At 46.7% G+C, this 27,136-nt stretch overlaps 1 protein-coding gene across 4 annotated transcripts in view; it reads left to right on the forward strand.

The window, feature by feature from the left end:
- The window catches only part of LOC119029844 (synaptic vesicle glycoprotein 2C-like), a 53,503-nt gene that overhangs the window by 14,208 nt on the left and 12,159 nt on the right, over nt 1–27,136 (forward strand). The window contains exons 1-8 of one of the 4 annotated variants that reach the window (XM_037117002.1): nt 1,133–1,320; nt 10,317–11,218; nt 18,804–18,984; nt 20,926–21,077; nt 24,376–24,509; nt 25,471–25,560; nt 25,641–25,751; nt 25,842–25,930. In XM_037117002.1, the coding sequence (XP_036972897.1) occupies nt 10,612–11,218; nt 18,804–18,984; nt 20,926–21,077; nt 24,376–24,509; nt 25,471–25,560; nt 25,641–25,751; nt 25,842–25,930 (1,364 nt within the window). In that variant the 5' untranslated portion in view covers nt 1,133–1,320; nt 10,317–10,611. Of the gene's footprint in view, nt 1–1,132; nt 1,321–2,828; nt 2,922–10,316; nt 11,219–18,803; nt 18,985–20,925; nt 21,078–24,375; nt 24,510–25,470; nt 25,561–25,640; nt 25,752–25,841; nt 25,931–27,136 lie in introns of those variants that run through there. The other 3 variants (XM_037117003.1, XM_037117000.1, XM_037117001.1) reach the window with 3 other exon arrangements.

Raw genomic sequence — 27,136 nt, forward strand, 5'->3', positions numbered from 1 at the left:
AAATCAGTCTGAGGAGGACTTTATATCATCAGGAGGAGGAGAGGAGGACTTTATATCATCAGGAGGAGGAGAGGAGGACTTTATATCATCAGGAGGAGGAGAGGAGGACTTTACATCATCAGGAGGAGGAGAGGAGGACTTTATATCATCAGGAGGAGGAGAGGAGGACTTTATATCCTCAGGAGGAGGAGAGGAGGACTTTATATCATCAGGAGGAGGAGAGGAGGACTTTATATCCTCAGGAGGAGGAGAGGAGGACTTTACATCATCAGGAGGAGGAGAGGAGGACTTTATATCATCAGGAGGAGGAGAGGAGGACTTTATATCCTCAGGAGGAGGAGAGGAGGACTTTACATCATCAGGAGGAGGAGAGGAGGACTTTATATCATCAGGAGGAGGAGAGGAGGACTTTATATCATCAGGAGGAGGAGAGGAGGACTTTATATCCTCAGGAGGAGGAGAGGAGGACTTTATATCCTCAGGAGGAGGAGAGGAGGACTTTATATCCTCAGGAGGAGGAGAGGAGGACTTTACATCATCAGGAGGAGGAGAGGAGGACTTTACATCATCAGGAGGAGGAGAGGAGGACTTTATATCCTCAGGAGGAGGAGAGGAGGACTTTATATCATCAGGAGGAGGAGAGGAGGACTTTATATCATCAGGAGGAGGAGAGGAGGACTTTATATCACCAGGAGGAGGAGAGGAGGACTTTATATCATCAGGAGGAGGAGAGGAGGACTTTACATCATCAGGAGGAGGAGAGGAGGACTTTATATCATCAGGAGGAGGAGAGGAGGACTTTATATCATCAGGAGGAGGAGAGGAGGACTTTATATCATCAGGAGGAGGAGAGGAGGACTTTATATCCTCAGGAGGAGGAGAGGAGGAGTGGATTTAGATGTTTTGGGGTGAACTGCTCCTTTAAACAGCCTCTGGTTCTCCAGCTGTTCTCTGCAGATCCTCAGTGAACTTCTTCTTCTGTGTTCTGATCTCACGGATTTGATCATATGATGCTCATTCATCTGTAGGATATCTGCCTGCTATTGATTTCAGTCTGCCTGTTCCTCCCCCTCCTCTCTCCTCTCTCCTCCCTCCTCCCCCCATCGCTCTCACGCTTCCCACCTCCCCTCAGCCTCTCTCTTCTTCCTCGGACTGCAGCAGAAGAGAAAACCCGCTGCTGCATCGAAGAAGAGAAGAAGAAGAGCAGCAGAGCGCGATGCCTCCTCTCCCTCCTGCCGCCGCCGCCGCTGCTGCGTGAAGCCGCCCGGAGCCTCCTGAGCTCGGTGCGATGCCTCCTCTCCCTCCGGTCCTCTGCAGCCTGTGAGTATCTCCTCTTCTTCTCCTCCCAATGTGCCAAACTGTAACTTCACCTCCTCTGTAGAGAGGCAGACCTCATCTCCTCCACCCGCTCCCGTGTCGCACGGGTGGAGATGAGACGCGTCGGATGCAGCAGGTGATTTTAAAAACGCTCCTCTGTCGGCGGAACATGACGAATCAGCCTCTGTGCGGAAAAGTTGGGGGAACTTCTGGAGAGTGATGAAGTGTGACAGGAAGCAGAAAACCACGTCTGACTCGTTTAATTCATCCTCAAAGTTCATGTTTGATGGAAATGCACCAAAAAAGGCGCAATTTAAAGGTGCAGTATGTGAGATTTGGCCACCTGTCTGATGCACACCTGCACCAACAGGGGGCAGCATTTCACCTGAGTCACCGCTAACTGCAGCTGCTGTGATGAACTGTGGCCCCAAAAAACACGTAGCTAAGCTAACTTTGTTTAAAAAGCAACTGGAAAATGAGGAATAGATATTTTTATCCTATTTTCTAACCTGTGAAATGTCGTGTTTCACTGTCATAATTTGAGCCATTTGGTCCGAAAACATCTGGAAAGTCTTGAAGAGCCGCACGATGAAATTATTCAATCTGTATTCAAGTTAGCTGGGCGCTAAACTGTAAGTTTAGTGAGGATGCTCTGTGGAGCGTACAACACGTGAGAGCTGGGTATTTTCTTTTTCAGCGCTGTGACCAGACGTACTGTAACATCGCTGGTTCCAGCCCCCGGGTGGAGCACCAGACTGGAGAATTTAAGTCTCACATCGCGCTCAATGGTGGATAATTCGTAACACAACGTGTAAATGTGTTGCACAGCGGTCACAAAACATCCACTCAAATATTAACGTTTGAATTTAAGTTGATTTGATATCAGGCTTTCTCACTGCGAGGCTTAGCATTCGCAAACAGTTTGATAAAAAAAAAGAAAGATATTTCACGATATCGACTCTCCGCTGGTGTAGAAGAACCACTGGTTAGCACGCTAAACTTCAGCAGCCCTTCCTGCAGCACAACAACACGTCGATGTCGAACCGTTTCCGTTCCTCCACGTTCAGTTTGGAGTTTAATCTGAACTAAAACTCTCCTGCGTTAAACAATAAAATGTGACGACGCTCTCAGATGACGTGCCCACCGCTGAGATCAGCTACACGCACGACGGAGGAAACCCCGAGCTTTCCCGTCTGCTGAGCAGGCGGAGTGACTCTGCAGTGAGACACACACACACACACACACACACACACACACACACACACAGATCCATGCACTCCTCAGGATTTAATGCTCGGTGCAGTGCAGGGGAGAGTCGTCTAACTGTACCGTGCCGGGCTGCAGGGACGATTGATTCCCAGGCAGCAGGACAGCCCGAAATCTAATTATGGGACGCGACTTGCGTCAAAAAGACTCGGTGGTGATTGATGCTCCTTCCTGTTCGCGGTCTGCGGGCTGTGCTCAGCCGGCTGCAGGCTGCAGTGTGGTGAACGCTGCTCACTGGAACAAAGAGCAGGAAAGTGACTGATGAGTTTTGCATAAAGCTGCAGCGCGCGGCCGAACGAGGAGTCTGATTGGATCAAACACGTAGAAATTCTGAGCAGGTGCTTTTCATCTCAGGCCGGAGAGAAAGAAATCACTTTGAATAGATGTTTGTCAAACACCCAAGTCGGTAAATTAATGTTTGCTTTCGGCCTGGATATACCTCAGTGTTTGCTTTAGCGCTGCAGATGATGATCCAGGCCTCCGTTCAGTCGGTTTAACCGTCTCATATTGTGAGTTATCGCGGCTTCGTCTGCCTCCGATAGGAAACAAAACAGAAAAGAGGGTTTTGGCTCGCAGGGGTCTGCGCCACATGTCAGGATGAGGGCCGGGGCAGAAGGCCAGGAAGCAATCTGTCAGCCAATCGCTCGCCTGGAAAGAGGTTAACATGGTGGAGCCAATCAAAAAATGTGCAGCCACACGGAGAGGAGAGGACGAGACGGAGCGAGATTCATGATCCCTGAAGTGTCGACTGAAGAGGATTCAGTTTTCAGTTAATGAGCAACAGAAAGGAGGTTTAAAGGAATAGTTCAACATTTGGAGAATTCATACTGAGATTCTGGTGAGAGAATCAGTGAACGCCTCACGCCTCGATACCACGGCTCGCGTCTCCGTGGTGCTGTTAGGAGCGTCACGTCTGCCTGATGATGCTGATGATTTTCTTGCTTCTGTGGTTGAGTAGAGTTACTATTGAAACTGTTTGATTATTTGTCTGTTTTACTTGTGTTTGTCATTAATATTTCTGACAGTGTTTTGCTGTACATCCTCCGCAGTTCCTCAAAGTCAGCTGTATATATTTTCATATCACAGTATATTTATATTTACCTGTTCGATCACACCTGTAGAGGTGTCGGTCGGTGAGTTTTGTTACCTGTTCCCCGTCTTTACACCTGACGCTAAGCTAACTTAATCATGAGCATATTTACTGTACGGACATGAGAATGATCCTCTGATACAAGAAGATGAGAAGATAAAAAGAAGAAGTCAAACACACAAAACAAAAAACACAAGGCAGACAGGCACACACACACACACACACACACACACACACACACACACACACACACACACACACACACCCCACAGCAGCTGGCCAAACTCCAGCAGTCGGTAAACCCCCACAGCCTTCATTATATACGAGCAATCAGGCAGCAGAGTGTGTGTGAGTGTGTGTGTGTGTGTGTGTGTGTGTGTGTGTGTGTGACGGTTCCCTCTGCAGCAGTGAATACACGTCACTGTGTGTTGCTGCCGTATGAAGTCGTGTGTGTTCATCACGTTAATCTGAAGCTCGTCTCGACGCTTCGTGTTTGAAAGTGCCTGGTTCTTTTTTTTGGAGTCTGAGATCTGTGACGTCTTAACTTTGCTTTACTTGCTCTTGATCTGACAGATGACTGCAGTCATATCAGGTTATGTATGGATCCATCTGTCACTTTCTTTACTGAGCTGGTGTGAAATCCTCTGCTCTCATCGGCCGGATCAGCTGATGTTCGTTAAAGCTTCGCTGAGCAACAAAAGGTCCAACTCAAATGTCTAAAACTGACTGAAGATTATTGTTGAGTTATGTTCTTAAATTACCCCAAATGACCAGAGAAATGTGTAACTTTAGTCGAGGTAACGAAGAGTTAACTCGCCTGTCGCAGTATCAAGTGATCCTGTCCTCCTCAGATATTAAGTGGTGTTGGAGGCTAGGTGGTTAGCATGCTAGCTTCAGTTGATGCATCGACGTTATTTTAACGTGATGCAGCTTTTATTTACTTAATCATTCACATTTTATTCATAATTTCTGATGATTTAACCTGAGAAGTGAACGAGGAAGCTTTGTGTCGTTCTCAACATGTCGTCAAGTTTCATTGTTTTTGGAAAAGGGCATTTGCTGGATTACAGTACAGTCCGTATTTGCAAGACAAATGCTGGTGAAGTAAGAACTCTGTAGAGCTCTCGATGTTCTGACGAGTCGTTATATCGAGGTGAAGATGATCTGCTGCAGCTGTTGTTACCTTTATTATTCCCCACAAGCTCGTCTTCCTGCAGCATAAAGAAGTTCAGATATTTCCAGCATTAATCAGAATCTCAAACTCAAGAAGCAGCATCCTCAGTCTTCCAGCTGATTGAACTGATCAGTTTGTCTTAAAACTCTCGTCACAATCATCTTTGTGCTTCCTGTTTCTATTCCTGTCCAAGTCCTCACTCGTGTGGCATCTGCTGAGCTCGGCGTGTAGTTTTACTCACACGATTGTGCATTAACGAACGCTCACTGCAGCCATCTGTGGGCGCCGCAGAAAGCCTCGAAGCTCTCTGCACACACACACACACACACACACACACCATGTGCATTTACACATCGTCGATCAGTGTGTCGCATGCAGACCGGGATCTTAATCTGTGGAGATCGCCGCTACCGCAGTGAAGAAAACAGGAAGTCTTTTTGGATTGCAGCAACGTCCTGCAGAAAACATTTACTCCATTTCACCCTCCACAGTTCATCTTCCAGGGTCCCAGAGCAGCACCTGCAGAGTGTGTGTGTGTGTGTGTGTGTGTGTGCATCTACTGTATGAGTGTGTGTGTGTGTTGGAGTGATTAATGGACGTAGCTGGATGGCGTCAGCGGGCCATGACAGCACGACTGCGAGGAAATCATTTCTTCTCCCTCCGTGGACTGCTGATTCAGAGCTCGCAGGAATTTTTTTTCTGTTTTTTTGCTGATTGCTAAAATCACATCATGAGGGTGCCGTTATAATAACACCCAATCACAGCAGCACGGCGAGGGCGAGTGGGGGAGTCGCCATCAGAGGGGAAATAAAAGCGGCCATAAGCGATATCGGCTTCCTGTTTGTGGGAGGAGGTTGTGGGTCGAAATGCGGCTCCCTCCTATTTCTCCATACGTATCACACATCAGCTGCATGTATATATGTGTGTGAAATTATCATAAAGGTCGTCTCAGGAGGCGGCTGGACATTTGGACCGGACCTTAAAGAATTTTCTCTGCAGCTCAAAAGGAGCGGAAAGGTTTGTAAATGTCAACATTAATGACCGTTTGCTTGAGGAGGAGAACAGAGAGCCTGTCAGGAGTAATGAAATGTCAACATGAGAGGGATTTCTGTCATGTTCTGCATCGACGTCACAACTTTGAAATTGTTTGAGGAGAGCGAGGAGACGACGAGGAGGGACAAGAGGAGGAGGAGGTGAATCTGCTCCTGCCGGCCTGTTACGCTTCATTATTCATTTTTGCCTCGATTATAAGAGAACGTTCCCTCGGTGTTGCAGTGCGGTGGCTTGATTGGCTGTTTTCTTCTCCGGCACATTTGGTGCAGGAACTCTCGGAGCATATCGTGAAGTTTATTACAGAGTTCGACCTTTAGTCTCACACGTCAGCCGTGAGTTGGAGGAGCTTCGTCACTGGAAATGAGTTCGGGGGAAGTTTGACGGTGGTGAGGTTCTCTGTGGATCTGTGTTCAGCAGCACAGAGAGGACGTCTGAAGCTTTTACCAACATTTTTACAGATCCAATATGAAGGAATTCTGCATTAAAACAACCAGACTTTTGCTATTATCACAAATTTGGTCCCCTGTCACTGTAAATTCCAGGAGAGAGTCAGCGAGCGAGACTAAACGTAACGTGAATGAAACTTTAAAACATTACTCGTCTGTGAACTTCAGGCAGATTTTATCAGCAGCGACGGTTTAATGTCGAGTTCAGCTCCTGCAATTTGAGAGCACAGAGGAGGGATCTGGGGTCAACTCAGCAGAGACTCTGGTTCTGGTTCTCTGTGTCCTCTCCCAGTTCCCCTCCAGCTCCAGTCAGCAGAACAGAACCTGGAGGTCCGCTCCGGATCGCTGCTGCAGTCAGGCTGATCAACAGGAGTGAAGAGAAATCACCTTTTTAATCCCACAAGTTCAAAAATAATCTCTGAGCTCTCCTGCTGTCGGTGAACGTCTCCGGATCAGAACAGAATCTGATGAGACTTCAGGTGTTTATTCCTCCAGAACATCTGGATCATTACTTCTCCAGAGCAGCTGAATATAAAGATTTTTAGATAACTTCTCATCTTTGCATCTACGGCTTTGTAAAGAAAGCGGTGAAGCATGTTAAGTCATTTTGACGACTGTTCAGTTTCCAGTCAGCAGTGTCACATATTGACCACTGACTTTTAAAGATGTTCTGACTGAAGAACTTGTTTATTTTCTCACATTTTCTCTCTTTGCTTCGTCTAAACTGAGCAGATGCATTGTGGGAGCTGCTGCAGTGTGAGTCCTGATGACGACACGTCTTTTGTGTTTATCAGCCTGAAGCTCCAGGACGGATGCGATCGTCCTCGTTGGCCTGGTGCTCAGATGCATCCGTGGCCAGAGGGAGTCGGCGTCTCGTCATCTGGCCGAGCACAAACTTAGTTAGAAGACGTTTCCACTTCATTTCATTGCTGCATTGCACCAAAATCTGTCGGGCTGCTTTTTTTTTTTTTACGTCGCCGCTTACGCTCAAATGACGGATCCAAAACTGATGTTTTATCTAATCCTGCAGAGCAAAGGTGAGCAGGAACACCATACATCAACCTGCCACGCTGTGCTCAGGCACTTAACCCAGTCTCTCCACTCCAGGGACTGCAGATACAAACAGAGTAGCACGTCACTCTTCAGGAGATGGACTGTTAGAGAATTAGCTAATAGATGCTGAACTACACGGCAGCTTTGTGAAACAGAAACATCTGTGCTGAACGTCGATCGTCTCTATGAATCATTTCACAGAAACATCTTCTGTTTGTGTCGGTGTTTCTGACGAGCGGATGCTTCTGACTGCTGATCGTCTGGAGGTCAGCAGCTGCTTTTGAGTTTACATCATGGATTTAACAGTAGACACATAATGCAGAGCGACTGTAGCTGTTTTTATTCTGGGCAGCAAGCCGCCAATGTGGCTGTCCTTTCTGTGGCTACGCCTGCAGATTTAGACAGAAGTCGGTATGTTGGGGGTCTGTTTTGGTCCGCTTGTTTCACCTCGCCTGCTATCTAAATCCGAGCTGTCGATGTGCCGGCAGTTGCGTGAGATGGCCCCACAGCCGGGAGCTTTAAAACCAGGAAACAGCTGATCACAGCAGTCAGTCCATCACTTCATCCGCAGACGTCAAGATGAACCAGGAGATCCAGGAGCTGCAGTGTCTCCTCGGCCTCTGTAGCTGTCTTCACTGTCCGCTTGTTGTTGTAGCAGCAAGTTACTAACAGTCACTACTTTAAAATTAAAAGCCTCCCGCTAAGAACCCAGTTCTAAACTCCAATGGGCTGGAATGTAAAGCTCTTATTTTGAAGACAAATTCGACCTGCTTCCTGTTCATGCCCAACTTCCTGCTTCACATCACATCACATGTTACTCCTACCCCAGTGGCGGCTTTTTGGAAAAGAAGGAATATTACACCTCCGTTTTAGAGAGACAAGGCGGTACATGTGCAGCCCTCACCTGGCTGCACATGTGCCGCCACTTTCTCTCTTTTTTGGGCTCCGATCCCCAAAACAAGTTCCTTTAAGGTCCATAAAAATGAGTGAAATATTACTCCACTAGAAGTAAAAGTTCTGAAATTCACTCCTGCTCCTTATAAATAATGTAAAGTAGTTTACACGGTGTAATGTATAATTACGAGTAATATTACAGACTCATAAAAGTATGAGCACTCAAAGAAATGACTTATTACAGTAATTTGAGTCATTAGTTACATCTTCCCTGCAATTAAGACATGATGAAGCCACATTTTCACAAATTCAATATTTGGAACTTAAAGATGCAAAAAAGCGATTCAGGAACAAGAGCTGATTGTTGAGTCTCGTTCGCGGGTCGCCAAATACCGACGGCATCAATATTTAATGCCTCGGGTTGATACTGCGATCGTCGAGAATTAGATGATAAAGATGGTTTGTTATTGGATGATTCGTCTGTCTGTCACTGGCTACAACCAATCAACAGCAGGAGAGCGCTGCCACCAGCGGAGCCAGTTGCTTCTTCACATGATTCAGTACATTTGTGTTTGGTCCCGTCAGTAAAAGTGCTGCTGAAGGGCTCCTGAGTGTGCAGGGAGGGTCCGGAGCTGCCGGCTCGGTCCTGCTGGCTGCCGGCCCGGCTGCGGCGTGACGGACGTGACGGCTCGGACCTGATGTGTTGACAGGTCGTCTGAGAGGCCAGGCGAGTGTTGGAGCAGAGAGCGCCTCGAGGGGAGTCCGTCATACATGCTGACATGTACTCCCAGCCTCCAAACATGACCCGAGAATTCAGTGAGCTGCGACAGGAAACATGGTGGCAAACAGCCAAATATCTCAGCACGTCTGAAAGAATAATACAAAAGATGACAAGATGTCTGACATCACACTGAATCTTTAAAACAGTCTGTCGTGTCACGTTCAAGAAAATATTGTGAAATTACTGCAAAAGCATGCAGTTTAAAGAAATATTGGTAGGTCGACATCTCGATGCTGTGTCCTGCAGCAGTAACGTCCTGTGTGGCTGAGAGAGCCGGCGGAGATGAACTGATGCAGTCAGAGACCATGAAGTCTGAACGGTGCGCTGAAGGTGGAGGCGGTTACTCAGACTTTATTCATGCTGCTGTTTGTTTCTGTTCAGAGATGTTAGAGGACCTGAAGCGTCACTGCAGATGTGCAGGTCCAGACTCTGGTCCTGGTAATGAGAACAGAGATGAAGACAACCAGCTGATGTCTGGTTCCATGAAAACCTGCTGCTGTCATCGTCACCAGCAGATCGATAACGAGGGACAAATGACTGGACGACTCCACATCTCAGTGTTTGTGCCACAGTCCTGGAAATCCTCCAGAAACTCCTGGACTGTTTGCCAGCTTGAATGACAGCTAACAGACCGATTACATTACAGAACATGAGCTTTTTCAAAATCAATCACATTTGTTTGGACTTATTTTGAATCTAATTGGATCATTGACTCGTTAAAGTAGCTGTTTTTTTCCTTGAGGCACATGTAGTTCAGACTGCGGGAGCAGAGAGCTTGATGGCTTCAACGTCGTACTGGATCCACTTTTCACATCTTAACGACATTGTGGTTCCTTCATGCAGCACAAACAGTCAACATACTTACAGTTGTTTGTATAGGAGACGCGTCTGTGTAAAGACCTGATGGAGACGTTTTGAAAAATAATAAAACATATATTTGTAGTAGATATTATGCAGTTATTTCTCCTTTTTTCATATTATAATTCAACTATCAAAGACTGAGATCATGAGATTATTTCATCTCGAGTTTCCTTAGTTTGTTCTCACTGAATCATTTTCTCGTTTTCCCTTCCTGGTTCAGAGTTTCCACCTCATTAGCAGATTACAGTTTGTGTCAGTGTCTAAGTGTCAAAATGTTCTTTTGAAGTTATTTTCAATGTGCCGAGAGAAGCTGCAGTCAAACGTTTGTGACAGGAAGCTTTGAATCCAACTGAACCAGCTTCTCTCTCTCTGTCCTCACAGGCTGATGGTCCCTGCTGACCTCTGACAAACGGACGATCCTTCCAATTTCAGATCAACTGCCTCCATTTCAGCGCTGCCTGGCTGCTCCCATCCAATGGAATTAGACATCATTACTTAATCATTAGTTTCCTGGCAGCTGACCGGCTTTCAGCACTAACTAACTGCCTTTAGTCTCACCCTGTCTGGAGATAGAAGACCTAAAGAAAAGGTAGCTCAGATTTGTAGCACCTGGTGGAATTAAAGCTCAGCAGAGTTGAATTAAAAGACTTTCAGCACCGGATTTCCTCGTGCCAAGATGGATGAAGCACATAACAACAGGACTTCCTTGGTTAAAGGTGCCAAGGACATCGCTAAAGAAGCCAAGAGGCACGCTTCCAAAAATCTGAGCAAAGCCGTTGATCGAGCCTCGGACGAATACTCGACTCATCGCAGCTACAACCGCTTCCAGAACGAGGACGAAGACGAGGACAACTACAGCAGCTACGCTCAGCAGGACGGTCGCTACGCCGACAACGCAGCCAACGACGAGGACGGGGCCTCCAGCGACGCCACCGAGGGCCACGACGACGAAGATGAGATCTACGAGGGGGAGTACCAAGGCGTGCCGGCCTACAACGACGGCAAGCAGCGGGACGGTCAGGTGGCTCTGGGCCAGCCGGTCTCTGACAGCCTGAAGAGCCAGAAGGAGCTGGAGAACGAGAGGCAGGCGGACGAGGAGGAGCTCGCCCAGCAGTACGAGCTGATCATGCAGGAGTGCGGCCACGGGAGGTTCCAGTGGCAGCTGTTCTTCGTGCTCGGGCTGGCGCTCATGTCGGACGGCGTGGAGGTGTTCGTGGTGGGTTTCGTCCTGCCCAGCGCTGAGACGGACATGTGTGTCCCCAACTCTGGTGCCGGATGGCTCGGTAAGGACCAAGTTTTTAAGCATCACACATTTCTGAGTTGTTTGTATTGTTGCACAGAAACATTGTTAACACTGCTGCATCTCACCTGTTGGTGCTGATATCACCTGAACAGCAACTCAACACCTGTAGAAGTCTGATGGTCTGCAGTGGTCGAAGTGGCTGCAGGTGCAAAAAAACACCCCCCAAAAAATCAAGTTTTGAGGCTTTAAGAAAACTCCTGAAAGCCTCAAATTTACAACAGGTCGCCCTGTTGTGGTGGATGTAGTCACAGTATGTCACACAGTCGAGACCCTGATTGGTGAAAATGAGTTCAGATCAGTGAAAGTGAAACGTGACAGATTGGTCGAGGTGTGTGTGTGTTGATGTCAGTAGCTTCCCTGCTAGCGACTCGGCTAATGTGTTGTTTGTGACATGCAGAGTCGCGGTGGGTGACGCTGTAATCTCTCCGTGTTGTCATGGCACCAGGTATTTGGATCCATGAGTAGGAGGTGTGTTGAGCTCGGTGGATCTCTCTCTCTGGAGAAGTTGTGTGTTTGTGTGCCAGTGATCCAGCCGTGTGATTCGGCTTCATTATTTCTCTCGCTGATATCAGAAATAGCTGCACGGCGCTGACCTTTTTTTTTCCTCACTGTATTGCCTGTGATTAGTGTTGAATTAAAGCATCAGTGACTTCCTGTACAGAGAATACAAGAAGAAGAAAAACACCTTTTCCATGACTGTGTGCTTCCATAAACAGGAGGACGCTCGCCGTGTTTGTTTTTGGGGAGCAGGACGGTTTATTATTCGCCCAGATTTCACCTGATTCTGACTCATCGCTCAGCGGGAGACGGGCGGCAGAGAAAAGAAAGAATGAGTCATTTTTTTTCTCACTGGCTCGCTCACACACACACCACATAAATAAAGGATGTGTGTGTCTGCTCACTTGTGAAAGAATAAAGCTCACACAATAGGGCTGATTGCTGTTTTCACCACAGTTTCTCTGCGATGGTTGGCGAGAGCCTCGTCACCGAGAATCTGACTGGACCGGAAACAAAGTGAGGAGATGATGCAGAGGTCGTGTTTTCTAATACTTCAGAGCGTTCAGTCTCACAGTTTAGGAACGCAGATGTAGGTGTGTGAAATAACAACATAAAGAGGTGACAGACAGTGCAGATGAGGATCATGTTCAGTTTATTACATCAACCGCTGACACAGAAATAGATATTGATCTGGTGAAAAGGGGCTTTTCCAGCCGTGTTCCCCTTGAAGCAGTCTCAGCAGGTCAGCGCTCCGGGCCGGGAAGTGTTCTGTCGACCCGGTATGCACCAATTCAGACTTCTAAATATATCCGTCTTTGCAGTTTTTTTTTTTGCGGGGTGAGATTTTAAGTAGCACACATCGCACTTCGCTCAGGCTGCAGGCGAGTAGAGGGACGCTAACAGGATGTTGATGACTTCCTGTGAGGACTGTTGTTCTGAGCGTCTTCAGCATCAGAACATTTTCATTAGATTCTGTGTTTTTCTTTCTGATGATATAAAGTCAGCTGAAGTGTCGTCGTCCACAGAACAGTTGTGGAGCTTGACAGTAAAGTAAAGAGTTGTTTGAGGCAGCTAGAGACTTGATTTCAAACTGAAAACAACCTTAAAAAGGGTCTAAATAATGTCTTTTCAAATCAGTTTGGGATCTCAGGGGTTTTCTGGAGACTCGGGTTACGTTGGACTAGCTGTATGGAGCCATTCGATGTTTTTATTTAGTCTCTGGTTACATCAGTTCAGCAGAATGCTGCGATGCTGTTTCCAGGGAGGAGATGAGGGCTGGATTTTGACATTTGTGTGACTTGTTCCTTTAATTAACGTTGATGAACTGATTGTTTTTTAAGCAGCATATTCGCTGAGACATACTGTGAGTGATGTGAGCTCATCCCTCCGCATACTGTTCCCTCTTTCCCCCCTTTCATATAATACAAAAGGTGAGATCTTATCCGGACACGAGATCCTCCAGGTTTTCGTCTCCCGGCTCTCGTCTGTCCTCTCCGTTACCCTCCTGCTGTAATCCCTCTCTTACACCCTCGCTGTGTCTCGTAGCCATGCAGGCGATCTGAAGATATGGGCTGGAGTTAATCTCTGCAGCATTGTGCTTCACTGCAGTTTAGCCATGGTAGACTGGCTCACGTACCTCCCCAGAGAAAGAGAGAGAAGGGGGGAGTGCTGCCTTCCTATCAGCGCCCTCCCCCCCGCTGCTCTCCTCTCTCCTCCACCACGTATATCTTACATTTGCCTGCGGGTGTTTTCCTGCAGCACAGTTAGCATCTCTGAGGAGGTGAGATGTGTCCTCAGCAGCTCGTCTTCACGTGAACGAGTTCATCAGCGCGATCAATAAGCTCTGCTGCAGGTTCGCTAATTAAATAACAAGTCCAGGGACAACAAACACTCGTCATTACCTGTCATCGTCTCTTTTTCCACCTCACAACAAAGCAGCAGCGCTGGATCTGATCACCCAGCGACGCGGCTCAGAGTGGACGCAGAAACCTGATTGAGTCGTTGAGTGATTCCTGCAGGAGTATTGATCAGAGACGAGACAGGAGAGAGGAGGGGAGAGTAACAGATCTCTGTCGGGAAAAAGAAGAAGAAGCATCCGGTTTTATTTCTTCTTCTTCTTCTTCTTCTTCTTCTCCCTCTTCTTCTTCTGTTTCACAGTGTACACCACCAACGAGCCTAGTTGTTACAAACATCATTTGCGTTTATTTCTAATTTCAGCTGTTAGCATCGAATTAACTCGACAGTCACATGGAAAGACATTCAATCTCAGTTTCATCAGAACAGCACTAAGACTCTGCAGTGATGCTCACGGCCTCATCTTTATGATTATGATTATAGTTAAAGTTCTTGGTCTGGACGCCTTGTAAATGACAAAAGTCGGAGGATCAACAAAGTCTGTCCGTCTGAAGGTTGTTGAGATGTTTCAGTCTGGACCGAGCCGGTTCTTTGAGCCTCGCAGCCTGAAGGAAAAGTAAAGATCATTTCTGGTCAAAGCCTCTTTGAATTATGTGTGAAAGTAACGTAAATAAAGTCAAATACAACTTGGATGTGTTTTGTGTGAAGATGAGCAACAGGAGAAAAATCAGTTTCACTTCACAGGAGATAAAAAATATCACTCGCTTCATCATCTGTTGGTTTGATTTGATTAAAACAAACCGTGCGTCATTTTTCTCTCAGCTGCAAACATCTGAGTGGAAATGAAAGAAAAAGAGGCTCAGTGATCTGATCAGATGATCGGAGTGAAGAGTCGATGGTTCTTCTTCTCTGGTTGGATCTCACCTGGAGGTTTGTGTACTCAACACTAGATGAAGTATAAGTACTGTGACTCGACTCAGCATGATGATTACTTGGTGTAATTAAAGCTGGAGGAGTTGCGCTCGCCTCGCTCCTCCTGTCAGTCACGCTCGGCCCTCTGGGAAATCTCCTCATCTGTTGAAATCCTGAATCCTCGTCACATAATGTCCCGAACGTTCCTGCCGAGCGCCGCCCGGCTGCCTCCTCTCATCCGTGCCTGGACGCCGACTGCACGGCGGCGCACAGAGAGAAGAAGCGGCGAGCAGACGGGTGTCAGGAGAGAATTACACCTGCACAGAAGAGCTAATTACCACAGAAGCAGAAATCCGTCTACGCACAGACGACTCAGAGTTAGCTGAATAATCCCGGAGGACGGCGAGAGGAGCTGCACGGTGTACCGTTACAGAGCAGACGGCCTGCTGGGAGATCAGCACCACAGCTCAGGTGGACTCAGAGCAACTTCACTCAGATCTGCTGAAACTAAACTGGGTCAGAACAGAACTCGTCTCCATACTCGCCTCTCCTGGTTCTGACCACAGAGACGGCTGTGGGTTCGTCTGCTCGGAGATTTCAGTGAATGTAACGAAGTTCATTTACCCGTACTTACTCCAACTCTGGACTCACTCCAGGAGCCGCAGTCCGTCCATCAGAACTGTTTCAAAAAGTTCAGAGGCTGCTGAGCAAAACTGTATGAAAGGGACATTCCCCCCTCGAGAGATCAAGTTTTCCAACCGCTGGCTTACGTAGTTTTAACAACCTCAGAAATGACCACATGATAACAACACACTGCAGTATCGCCTCCAACAAGACATCGCCATCAAAAATCCACAAATAATGTTCAGAACAGCACCAAACTTCAGCAACAGTACAAATAGAGTCTCAGCACATAGTTCCAGGCATCGAACAGCAGCTAGCTTAGCCGGATTTCTATTGTAAAGTGAACACAGCTCACCACTCTCCTGCAGCAGCTTCCTGTAGTGGGGAAGCCTGACGAGTCGATTACCGAGTGCAGTTAGAAATGATCAGTTCCATTCTTTTCCCTGTCAGCTCTCAATAATAACTGTTATAAACTGGTTGGTAAGACACAAATGAACTTTGATTGCACTTCCATGGAGTAATAATCACACATTTTCATCCTTGAGCAGCAAAACTCTACTGCACTCGGTAATCGACTCGTCAGGGCTTCCCCACAACAGGGAGCTGCTGCAGGAGAGTGGTGAGCTGTGTTAAGTTGTGTTAAGCTAGCAGATGTTTGATGCCTGGAACTATGTGCTGAGACTCTATTTGTACTGTTGCTGAAGTTTGGAGCTGCTCTGAGCATCATTTGTGTCTTTTTGACGGCGGTTTCTTGTTAGAGGCGATACTGCAGTGTATTGTTATCGTGCGGTCATTTCTGAGGTTGCTAAAACTACGTAAGCTAGCGGTCAGAAAACTTGATCTCTCAGGGGTCGTACTCGATGTCACGGTGAGTTAGACCATGGATTAAACTTACGCCGGAATATCCCTTTAAATACAAGTAACAAACCAGTACTCAGGGATGGAATGTAACTAAGTACGTTACTTAATTACTGTAATTAAGTACATTTCCATTTTCTGCAGCTGTGAACTTCCACTCGACGACACTCTGGAGGTAAACAAGCTTTTTTTTTACTACGCTGTATTTATTTAACAACTGAAGTTTCTAGTGAGGCGTCTGCACAGTCACACATTCTGAGATATGATGTAACAGTGACAGGATGCTTCCCATTGGATACCCACCAAAGTGACCAATTAGAGGAAGTATGTGGGAGTGAATAGACTTTAAAAAAGGCCCGCAGCGGTCCACAGAACATGTTTCCTCCTGACGGTGACTCTTCCTGTAGCGCCACCAGCAGGCCGAAGTCTCTGAGCCGGTGAGATATCTCAGCAGTTACCTCTGCTGAGGCCGATCGTCCGCCTGTTGTGTCGCAGCCCAAACGTGCAGGCAGACGGTGGTTAACGAGTTATTGCCTCCGAGCTCTTCTGCTGTTAACTGCCCTTCTGTAATTTACATAGAAGCCCTGCAGGCCTCAGGCCAGCCGAGGTTTTTTTAGGGCCCTGACCCGAGTTTGAACCCTGAAAATCCAATCTCAGGAAAAGATTCATGCTGCGTCTCCGGTGCCCCATCACCTCCATCACCTCCACCCCCCTCCCCCTTCATTACAGATACAAACCCCAGTGTAAGGGCAGCCATAAAACAAATGAGCTGCTGTTAGCGGATAGCATCGCCTTGACTACATGCGTTCAGAAGCCCTGTTTGTGTGCAGCGACACCGATCCAGAGATTGTGCAGGATGTTGATGTTCTCTGAGATATTTTGCGAGCCGGCGGCGGCGGTGCAGCCTGCTGCCTGTAGGAGAGCCTCTCTGCAGCGGCTGTCACCTGTAATGAATCACCTGCTCTCAGCATCATGTCTGCGCAGCTTGATAAGAACCTTCTACCTTCAGCGTATCTGTCCCATCACCTCAAACACAGCCAGGGAGGAAAGAAAAGAAAAGGCTTCCTCTCTTCTGTCTGCGTCCACTCAGCCGCCGCCTCGTCAAACAATCCAATCTCCCCCTCCACCGGCATTAGCATTTTTATTAGCACGTAGAGAGTAAAGTGGATTATTTACTGGCCTGACAAGCCCCTCCACCCTCCTCCACCAGCTCTTCCTTTATGCTGCATGTTGCCGGGGACAGGAAGAGAAACGACCCCGATTTCCTGCAGCAGCGAGAGACGAATGTGGACTTTAAGAGAAGAGCTGCGAGGTCAACGACTGCTCTGCTGCCCCGACGGCCACTCTGAGACCGATCAGATGGAAGTGAACCGGAGTCAGAGCTTCAGTTTACCACAGAGACGTTTGTTTAATAAAGAGACATTAGACACTCGTGAACAGGTTAATGAAACACAGACAGACGTCTCAGCAGCTGAATCTTCTCACACTGAAGCTTTAAACGTGATGTGGTTCCATCCTGACACGCTGACCACCGTCATTAGTGTCAAGAAACGTCACGCTACGCTTTCAGCCCGGTCCAGTTGATCCACAGCGACGACTTAATCGACTCCGACTCTGTGTTTTATACACTTTCACTTTTTGTGTGACCTCTCGGCGCTCTGTCGATCGCCGAGAGGTCACACAAAAAGTAACAGAGGCAATTTCAGTCCGAGCACTTTGTAACTGTGCTGAGGCAGCGCTGATGTGTGTGTGTGTGTGTGTGTGTGTGTGTGTGTGTGTTTGATTTGATTTTGATATTTGCAATATTAATGAAGTAATAATACAAACTCACAAATATGTATTTGCTCCATCAGTGAATAAACAAGCTGTTCTCAAAAGGAAATAAGGTCCCAGAACACAGTTTGAAGCTGGAAAGGTGGCAGGGTCCGCCACATATCAACAAAGTTTCTTTATTTAGTTTCTTTAGGCAGAAAGAAAATCAGCCAGTGAAGCGCCTTCTCTGCTTATTAACATTGCTACAACAAATCTACAGACTGCTCCTTTAAGTCAAAGTGCAACGGCAACAAAAAGCTGCGATATGAGTGAATTTTTATTTAAAACACTTTAAATAATGAACTAAAATTCAACTAAATGTGATAGATATAGTAATATAGTAAGTTTGTGTGTTGTGTCGCAGAGATATCCACTGAAGTTAGCATGCTAACCAGCTAGCCCCCAGGCCTGAAAACCTCTTTAATTCCAGCACAGGAAAACACTCCGGCTAGCGGCACAGCTAACTGAGCTAACAAGCTAACAGCAGCTGCAGTCATAAACAGAATGCAGTTAGCTGATTCACTGCCGCTATGTGCTGCAAGTCTAATTCTTACGTACTGCACCTTTAAAGAGCGCAGAAAGGTACATTTCAGAGTTTTATTGGATTATAAATATTGTCAAACTACTTTGTTTCCATGAGTCTCATTGGGAAAAGATTATGGACGAAACTTCTGTTGCTCTGCAGCAGTAGTGTAAAGTATCATAATAACTGATGCATTGTGGGAACTTTGAGGGTGTTACCAAACTGCACCAATCCTGTTATATCATGGAAAACACCAGATCAGTTAAAGAACCAGGGGATAAGAATAAATAAAAGAATAAAAACATTAAAAAAAAACCTAAATGTTCAGGATGTATCAGCTGATGTTTTGAATTAGAGCATATTGGTGTTGGTGCATATACGTTGATTAAACGATGTTTGTTTCATATTTTGTGTTGATGTAGAAGAGAAGATGAATTTTGAGATGATCTGATTTTCCTGACTTGTCTTTATCTGCATGTTCCAGGCAGCATCGTGTATCTGGGGATGATGTTCGGCGCCTTCTTCTGGGGTGGCCTGTCGGACAAGCTGGGCCGTAGACAGTGTCTGCTGATATCCATGTCCGTCAACGGCTTCTTCGCCTTCCTGTCCTCCTTCGTCCAAGGCTACAGCATGTTCCTCTTCTGCCGCATGGTGTCCGGCTTCGGGTGAGTCGAGCTCTCTGCTCTACATCCCTCGGTCCTGACTGAAGCCCCTCTGAGGGATCCGGTCGGATCTCTCTGTTCCTCTGCTGTCTCCTCGACACATGACAGGAGGTTATTCTGCCGGCCCGTCCTCAAGGGGGAGAGAGGGAACAGGGCAAAACCAAAACGTTGGCAGAAATGAGCGGAGGGCAGTAAATGAACATCTGTCTGTTTTAGCGCTGCTGTGGTCAGAGATGAGTGACGCGTCCTCACGTCTCTGACGTCTCTGCTCACATGTGACTTATTAAGGTCGCCTCGATTCCAAACGTCACGGCAGGATATTACACAGAACCAGCGTGATCAAAGGGCTGCACTGAGGTTGATGCTGGATGATTTTAGGTACATTTCCAGGAATAAGAACTTGTTTAATATCCTGAGACTGGATTATTGCAGCCCTCTTTATTCCAGTATCAACCAGGCCTCGACTCACCGCTCACAGCTCACTGCTGGAACAAAATGCTGCAGCAAGATTCACATCATATTGGTAGAATTCAAAGACTATAAGAGTTAAAGGTAGAATCAGTAGGATTTGTCCCAGCTGCTCCTGAACGCACCACAAAGACAGTTGATTGTTGAGTCTCATTCCCAGGACGTCAAATAGACACATGTTGGGTTGGTAAAGCGTCCCGAGCAGCAACAAAGAGAGAAAATCAGAAACTCTCTGCAGATACGAGACACTAACTCTGTGTGATCCGGTCCAGTGTGTCGCCAGCACGCTCAGTTTCATCTCACTTTGTGTTTAGTTACAGTTGGATCAGCACCAGAACTCTCTTGCTGTGTCTGCTGCTTCTCCTTTAGTGGCTCTGCCTAAATTTTTAATGAGTCGCTTTAGCTTTTATTCCTCGATGTGGATGCAGGTGCATGTTAATGGTGGCGGTAAAAGAGATTTACCATCTGTTGGGAAAACTTCATGTTTCTGTGGAAATCCGCCTGAACAGACTCCAGAGGGGCTGTTTTGTGTCTTTATCTCTGTTTTTTTTTACAACCTTAATCTAGGAGAGAAATGATGCAGCGTCAAGTGTTTAAGTAGATTCTGCTTTTTTCGTCATTAAGACTTTATTTACCTCATTAACTTTGCTGTGATAATCTGTCTGGAAGAAGAGAAAAGGGTCCGTCACAGAGTCATGACTCAACACCAAGTACGTGGGAACAAGTTAAAGACAATTAATCTGAAGAACGAGCGACACGTTTATATTTCATGTCTATCAGAATAAAAACACACGAGCTGTTCAGTGTTTGTAACTGTCTCGTCCTTTCTGAAACACAACATGAGCAGGAAGGTAAAAAACATCCTCGCTGTCTGTGTGTCCCACCCAAACTTCTTTATCCTCCAATCAATTTACGAACAAAACAACTTCCCATGCAGGTTTCTGACGTGTGTTTTCATGACGTGTGAACAGAACATCGATCCGAGTCGTCGTTCTGGTTCTCTGTCGCTGATCTCTGAACTCTGACTGCTCGGCAGCGAACAGACAGGCAGAAGCTCAGAGTTTCTTCTGATGTGCACGTTTTATAAAACTGTCAAACTTTGACTCTCACCTCGTAGAAAATAACTGAATAAACCGAGACGCTGCGTTCACTCTAAAGCTGCACACAAACTGAAAATACAAACTGTGTTGGTTGTTTTATAACGAGCTCCAGAGCCTCGTCAGATAAACAGAACGAACAATGGAAACATGAAACATCTCCTGACAGAGCCGACGCTGCTGCTGCTGCTGCTGCTGCTGCAGTCCGGCTCGTTCTTCTCTTCCTTCACTCTTCCAGTTTTTAACCACTCGAGTTTTTTTCCGTCCTCTGCTGTTTCAACACCTCATTGCTCATTAACACAACGTCACGTTCAGGTGTTTAAAATGCAGGCTGGTGAGTGAGGTGAGCAGAACTAACCACGGTGTTCTGTGTCTGCAGGATCGGTGGAGCGGTGCCGATCGTGTTCTCGTACTTCGCGGAGGTGTTGGCCCGGGAGAAGAGAGGAGAGCATCTGAGCTGGCTGTGCATGTTCTGGATGATCGGAGGCATCTACGCCTCGGCCATGGCCTGGGCCATCATCCCACACTACGGTGAGTGACGACTCTGACCTCGCGTTCGGATCAGAACATTGCCACACCGACAGGCAGCACCAAGAGACACTTTGAGTCACTTTCTTCTCAGAAACTGTGATATTTCTCCTCGTCTCAGCAAACGAGCCGAGGCTTTCAGAAGCTTAATCCCAGAGTTTTGTCAGAAAGAGTGATTTTATTAACAAAAGTCTTTAAAGAAACAGAAAAACAGATAAAACAGTAACAGAAAAATAGACATTGAGCTGAATGACGCTGTGAGGAGCAGTTTGAGTCTGCGGCCAGGTGATCTGATCACAGGTGTTGGCATGAACATTCGTCTCGAGGTGCTTCATCAGCGCTCTGTATGCAAATATTCACGAGGACAAACAGAAACAAAGTTTTAACACAAAGAAAATAAAGATCCTAATGTGGAACGTCTGCTGAAGTTACAAGAAGGTCCAGATAATGAAGAATTAGTTGGAGACAGAGTTTCACAGAGTTTATAAAGTTTCTCCTGAACACCTCTAAACTGAGACATTTTTAAAGGGAGCCTGGTGACTTTTACTTCTTCTTCTTCTTCTTCTTCTTCTTCTTCTTCTTCTTCTTCTTCTTCTTCTTCTTCTTCTTCTTCTTCTTCTTCTTCTTCGTCGTGGCTCCTGGCCGGCACACAGAGCAGCTCCGGTGACTCAGCGTCCTGCTGTCAGGACTCACTTGTTTAAACGTGACTGTTTAAACAGACGGCAGCAGAGTGTTGACCCGGTGGTTCTGGTTCTGCTGTTGATGAAGCCTCCTGCTGCGGCGCTGCGTACACATCACGACGTGCAGGATAACATGCAGGGAGAATCGCAGATAATTCCCTACAGTGGGGCTTTATTTAGACACAACGACTCTGCTGGGTGCTCTGGAACGCGGAGCAGGTGGTGGTGTAGGTGGAGAAGAAGCTGCAGCTCAGCATACGTCAGCCTACACACCGAGGGAGCACACGAGGCCTTTAAATCGGTCAGTGTGCTGAGATACTCCTGTATCACACAATCTGCATTATGTGTTCATATGTGTGTGTGTGTGTGTGATGAGAACAAAATGTGTGAAATGAAATCCGTCTGGTGTGGAGGAGCAGAGAGAGAGAGATTAGGAGGACAAAGGGTGGAGAAGGAGGAGAGGTGGAGGGGCGCTTGATTTATGTGTCGAGGGATAATCGAAAGGTGAAGGGATACAGCGGAGCGCTGGAGGGAGGAGACACAGAGAAGGACGGAGGGAGGAGGTGTGAAAGGAAGAGGAGCTCCTCTGTTTGCCGTCTTCGGGTCGGTGTTGATCGGATGTAATGAAGTTTGCTCTTGTTGGACCATCAGAACACGAGCGGGTTTCAGGCTGATGAAGCACAACACGTAGAGAAAACTAACCTGTGACGTCTTCTGTCAGCTCAGTTCTGATAAATTCTCCACCTCTGGTTCTTCCTCGGCCTTCAGAGCAACATGACGAGGTTCGCTGGTTGAAGGACACAAAGCTTCAGCGCCCTCGTACGTCATCAGTAGGCGTCGATGGCGTTTACGTAAACAGACGTGTACAATATGTTGTGTTTTCAGGGCCGATAGTGATCATTTTTAATCCAGGAGACAGAAGAAATCACACTGAGAAGAACCAGCGACGGACCGAATACAGTAATAATTAATAACATGACATAATAATACTCAAATACTCTTCTTAAGTAAAGTTTGGAGGCACTTTGCTTCAATATTTCCATTTTGTGCTTCTTCATACTTTCACTCCACTCTGTTTATTTCAGAACTTTAGTAACTAGTTACTCTGCATGTTCAGAAGTGCAGATACATTTTTAGATCAGCCCCAATAAAGAGCATTGAAACACGTCAGACTCACGACTTTAGTGCACAAATCAGGATTTCCGATAGAAATTTCCTCCTGATGGAGGTCGACTGATCAGACCGCAGCGTTTTAACACTTTACCCTCCGAGATGCAGCCGCGTGTCGGTAATAGGTTCCGCCGCAGTGCTCTCTGCAGCGACTGTGTGTGTGTGTGTGTGTGTAGCAGTGTGTGTGTGTGTGTGTGTGTGTGTGTGTAGCAGTGTGTGTGTGTGTGTCATTTTCTTTTCTAAGATGTGAAGAACATAATACAGTAAAAGAAAGAAAATCACTACAGTGTGTGTTTTTATATGAGTCTGTGTGAGTGTGTGTATATGTATGTAGCAGGGTGTGTGTGTGCATGTGTGTGTGTGCGTGTGTGCGTGTGTGTGTGTGTACAGCAGGAACATAAATCTGGCTCAGTATCTGAATCAGTCAGCCGTCCCTGCAGTCCATTAAAGCTATAATCCCCCTAATGAGGTTTGTACTGGTGCAGGCTGGAGCAGCCCCACAGGCCACACACACACACACGCACACGCACACGCACACACACACACACACACACACACACACACACACACACACACACACACACACACACACACACACTCTTCCTCTGCTGATTCTCAGATGCAGGCTGTAGATGAGTAAAGTTCAGACCGGGTGGATTAAGGAGCTCCGTCACACGTTGTTGCTCTCGACCTGTTGATGATCGCTGCGCTGCGACTCTCCCACAGTCTTCTGTACAAAGATCATGAAGTTTTTAATAAAACAAGACTTCTTATTCCTCAGAGAGGAAAATGTAAAGGCTTGCGAGCGCTGCTGTGAGCCTCAGCAGACTTCAGGAGCAGAAAGCTCCCTCAGGTTTTAAAGCGCTCTGCACAGGCTGGATTTAAAATCTGCCTTTAACTGAGTTATTTCTATCTTCTTCTTCTTCTTTCTAATTGGACTCAACAGAGTATTTGACAAGCTGCAGTGAAATCAGGCGTTTAGAGCCACAGAAGTCCCGTAGAGGCCGGAAAAATCCTGGAGGGACCGAACGAAGTCAGAGGAAAATGTAGAGTTTTCTAAAATATCGAGCTGCGTGTGAGAAGGAGAGAGAAGGAGAGCTCGTGTTCTTCAAATAGAGACATTCTTCATCCTCTGCAGTGTGTGAACACCCGCCTGTGATTCTCTCTGAACCACCTCAGCGAGAACTGAGAGAGAGCCGAGCAACTCGAAACTAAATGTGCTGTTTTAATATTTAAGTCATTTAAGTTTTTACTACAGTGACACTGGGGACGTGGTTGACCTGCAGGTTAATTAATTTCACCACCGTGCGGCTGGAGAAACATCACGTATGTTCGTCCACGACTGTAAAATGACTAGAAACTGTCCAACCTCGACTGAAAGAAGAAAAAAGCGTCCTGTCTTCTCATGTTTTCATGCTGTGTGGTGTTATCTTCTTCACCTCTTCTGTCAGGCTGGAGCTTCAGCATGGGTTCAGCCTACCAGTTCCACAGCTGGAGGGTGTTCGTGGTGGTGTGTGCGCTGCCGTGCGTCTCCGCCGTGGTCGCTCTCACTTTTATGCCCGAGAGCCCTCGCTTCTTCCTGGAGGTAAGAGCCGGAACACGGCTGACGCATCGTTAGTGATAATGACTGTCACAGAATATCAATGTGAGTTGTTGTTGTGGCAGAAAAAAATGAATGTTCGTCTGTCACAGAGGTCGTTTGTGTTAATGCAGAGGGAGGTGAGCCAGAGGTGAAGGTGCATGAACACAACAAGAGGGAGTCAATAGATGTAGTCAGCTGGAGCTGCAGTGAGTTACTGATGAAGATTCATAAAGCACCTGCCAGAAATCTTACACTTCTGAGCACATGCTGTTGGATTCAGTGTGATTTAAAGGAGCAGTTCACAGCATTACGTCATCCTCTCCTCCCTCCAGGATGATATAAAGTCAGGTGAAGTCTCGCAGTCCACAAAATATTTCTAGAGCTTTTCACAGCAAAACAACGTCACATCGTTCATCAAATGGCTCCTGTAATCTGCTGTAATCTGAGACTCCAGAACCCCCAGAGATCATTCTTCCCTGTAGCTGCTGAGGATAATGACTGAATTCAAATTTTGGGGTGAACTGTTCCTTTAAACATCTCAACCATAAATCCTGATCCTGGATGTCCAGTCAGCCTTCTTCTGGCTCCAGAACCTGCCTGAGGATCATCAGGGATTTAAGTTTTCTTCAGTATTAAAGTGTATTTGATAAACTTTAGTTACGAGTTACTTTGCAGATTAGATTCTGCATCAGAGCCTGAAAAAAAAGTATTTTATCAGGGTTAATATCTTTACTTTTACTCAAGTACAACACCAAGGAGCCAAGAAACCAGAGAATATTCAAATTTAAGAAGAGAATTTTAACTTATTTCTTTTAAAAAAATGAATCAAAGCGATCGACAGATTATCAGAATATGTATTAATCAAATCAGAATGCTGAGAAACATAAAAGCGAACCAGAGTCACGAGTGCACGCTGGACGATGGATCCTGACGATGTGTGTGATCTCCCTCGCTGCTCCGTCAGATGGGGAAACACGACGAGGCCTGGATGGTGCTCAAACACATCCACGACACCAACATGCGCGCCCGCGGAGAGCCCGAGAGAGTCTTCACTGTGAGTACACGCCGGCCTCCACGTCCTGCACGCTGCTGCAGCGCCGGCAGCAGCTGACAGATCAGTGTCTCCCCCTGCAGGTGAACAGGATCAAGATCCCCAAACAGCTGGACGAGCTGGTGGAGCTGCAGAGCCAGTCGGCCAACCCGGTGCTGAAGGTCCTCTTCAAGATCAAGGCAGAGCTCAGAGGAGTACGACTCTTTATTGTCCTCTCTTGGGTTCATTCTAACGGTTGTTAGGATTCAGACGAAGTAAAATAAATCTTCTCTGTCTTCTTTTAGATCTGGCTGACGTTTATGAAATGCTTCGACTACCCGGTGAGAGACAACACGATCAAGCTGGCTGCCGTCTGGTTCACTCTGTCTTTCGGGTAAGAGGTTCATCCTGCACCTCTGCCGTGTTAAATGACGCCCTCGGCGATACTTAGCTGAGTCACCACTACTTCTCAGCTTAATATCCGTCTGAATGAAGTGCTCAGCAGCACTGAGGCAGATGCTCCCTCACTTACGCCGTCCTGATGAATGCTGACAGGTCGGATTGGAAAGAGAGAACCTCATTTTAGAGAAAGTGTCAGCTGCAGTTTTTTCTGCGTCGGCAGCTTTAATGAATTACAGTACGTACGTGTTGGAAAGTTTGTGGAAGAGTTTGTTTTTTATGGTTTTCATGTTTTGGATGATTGTCTTTGTCTCTTTTCGTCCTGTCGTCTGTTGGTCGCTTCTTCTTTCAGCTGTGAGTTTGTAGCGCAGAGACAAAACATATCACCGTTTAAAATTCAGTGAATGATTAAAATTGTATGAATGTGTTGCTCAGTTCCACCTCCAGCTCAGAGATACTGCAGCTCTGCAGGAGAAGAGTCAGATTCAGGAGGAAAATCATAAAACATCCTCCAGATGCTCCTTCTGCTCCCTGTTTCTGGAGGATGCACCGCTACGATCCTCATGGCCTCACATATCCCAAGATTCTTTGCGCGCCCGAAAAGACGAAAGAAAGAGAGAAAATGGCGACATCGCGTGGCGTAAGTCGTCACTTTCACGGGCCTGGGCGGCAGAAATCGTGATGTGAGGGTGAAACATCAGGTGACGCAACCAGTAAATGATCCAAAGGCTCGACCGTCACATTTATCAACGGCTGACCAGGTTAACAAGGTCTCTGAAGGACTCGCCTTCACAGACCACAGAGGCCGAGTCCTTCAGAGGACGCAGCCCATCTTGTGCTGATCTGGACACATTAGTAGCATATTTAGGGAACATGCACCACTTTCATGAGTGTGTGGAATATAAAGTGTGGAGGTGAAGCGTCGTCTCGGTTTCATCTGGACTGTCTGCTGTGGCTCTCGAGCTAACGTGCTAACCACCTGAGCTAGCACTCAGTCAGCTCTGACATCTCATGAATCTCTCTGACCAATTGTTGTTATTTGTGGATGAATGAATATTCAAACTTTATGCTCAATAAAACTTTCACACAAGTCGTACACTGCTGGATTTTTGTAACTAGAAGCGTGCTGAGCTTTTCAGATTATTATTACTAGATTTGTCATGCATGTAGGTGTTCTGTCATGTATTTACACACATATATA

This window comes from Acanthopagrus latus, chromosome 12 (genome assembly GCF_904848185.1).
Source record: "Acanthopagrus latus isolate v.2019 chromosome 12, fAcaLat1.1, whole genome shotgun sequence".
Lineage (NCBI taxonomy): Eukaryota > Metazoa > Chordata > Actinopteri > Spariformes > Sparidae > Acanthopagrus > Acanthopagrus latus.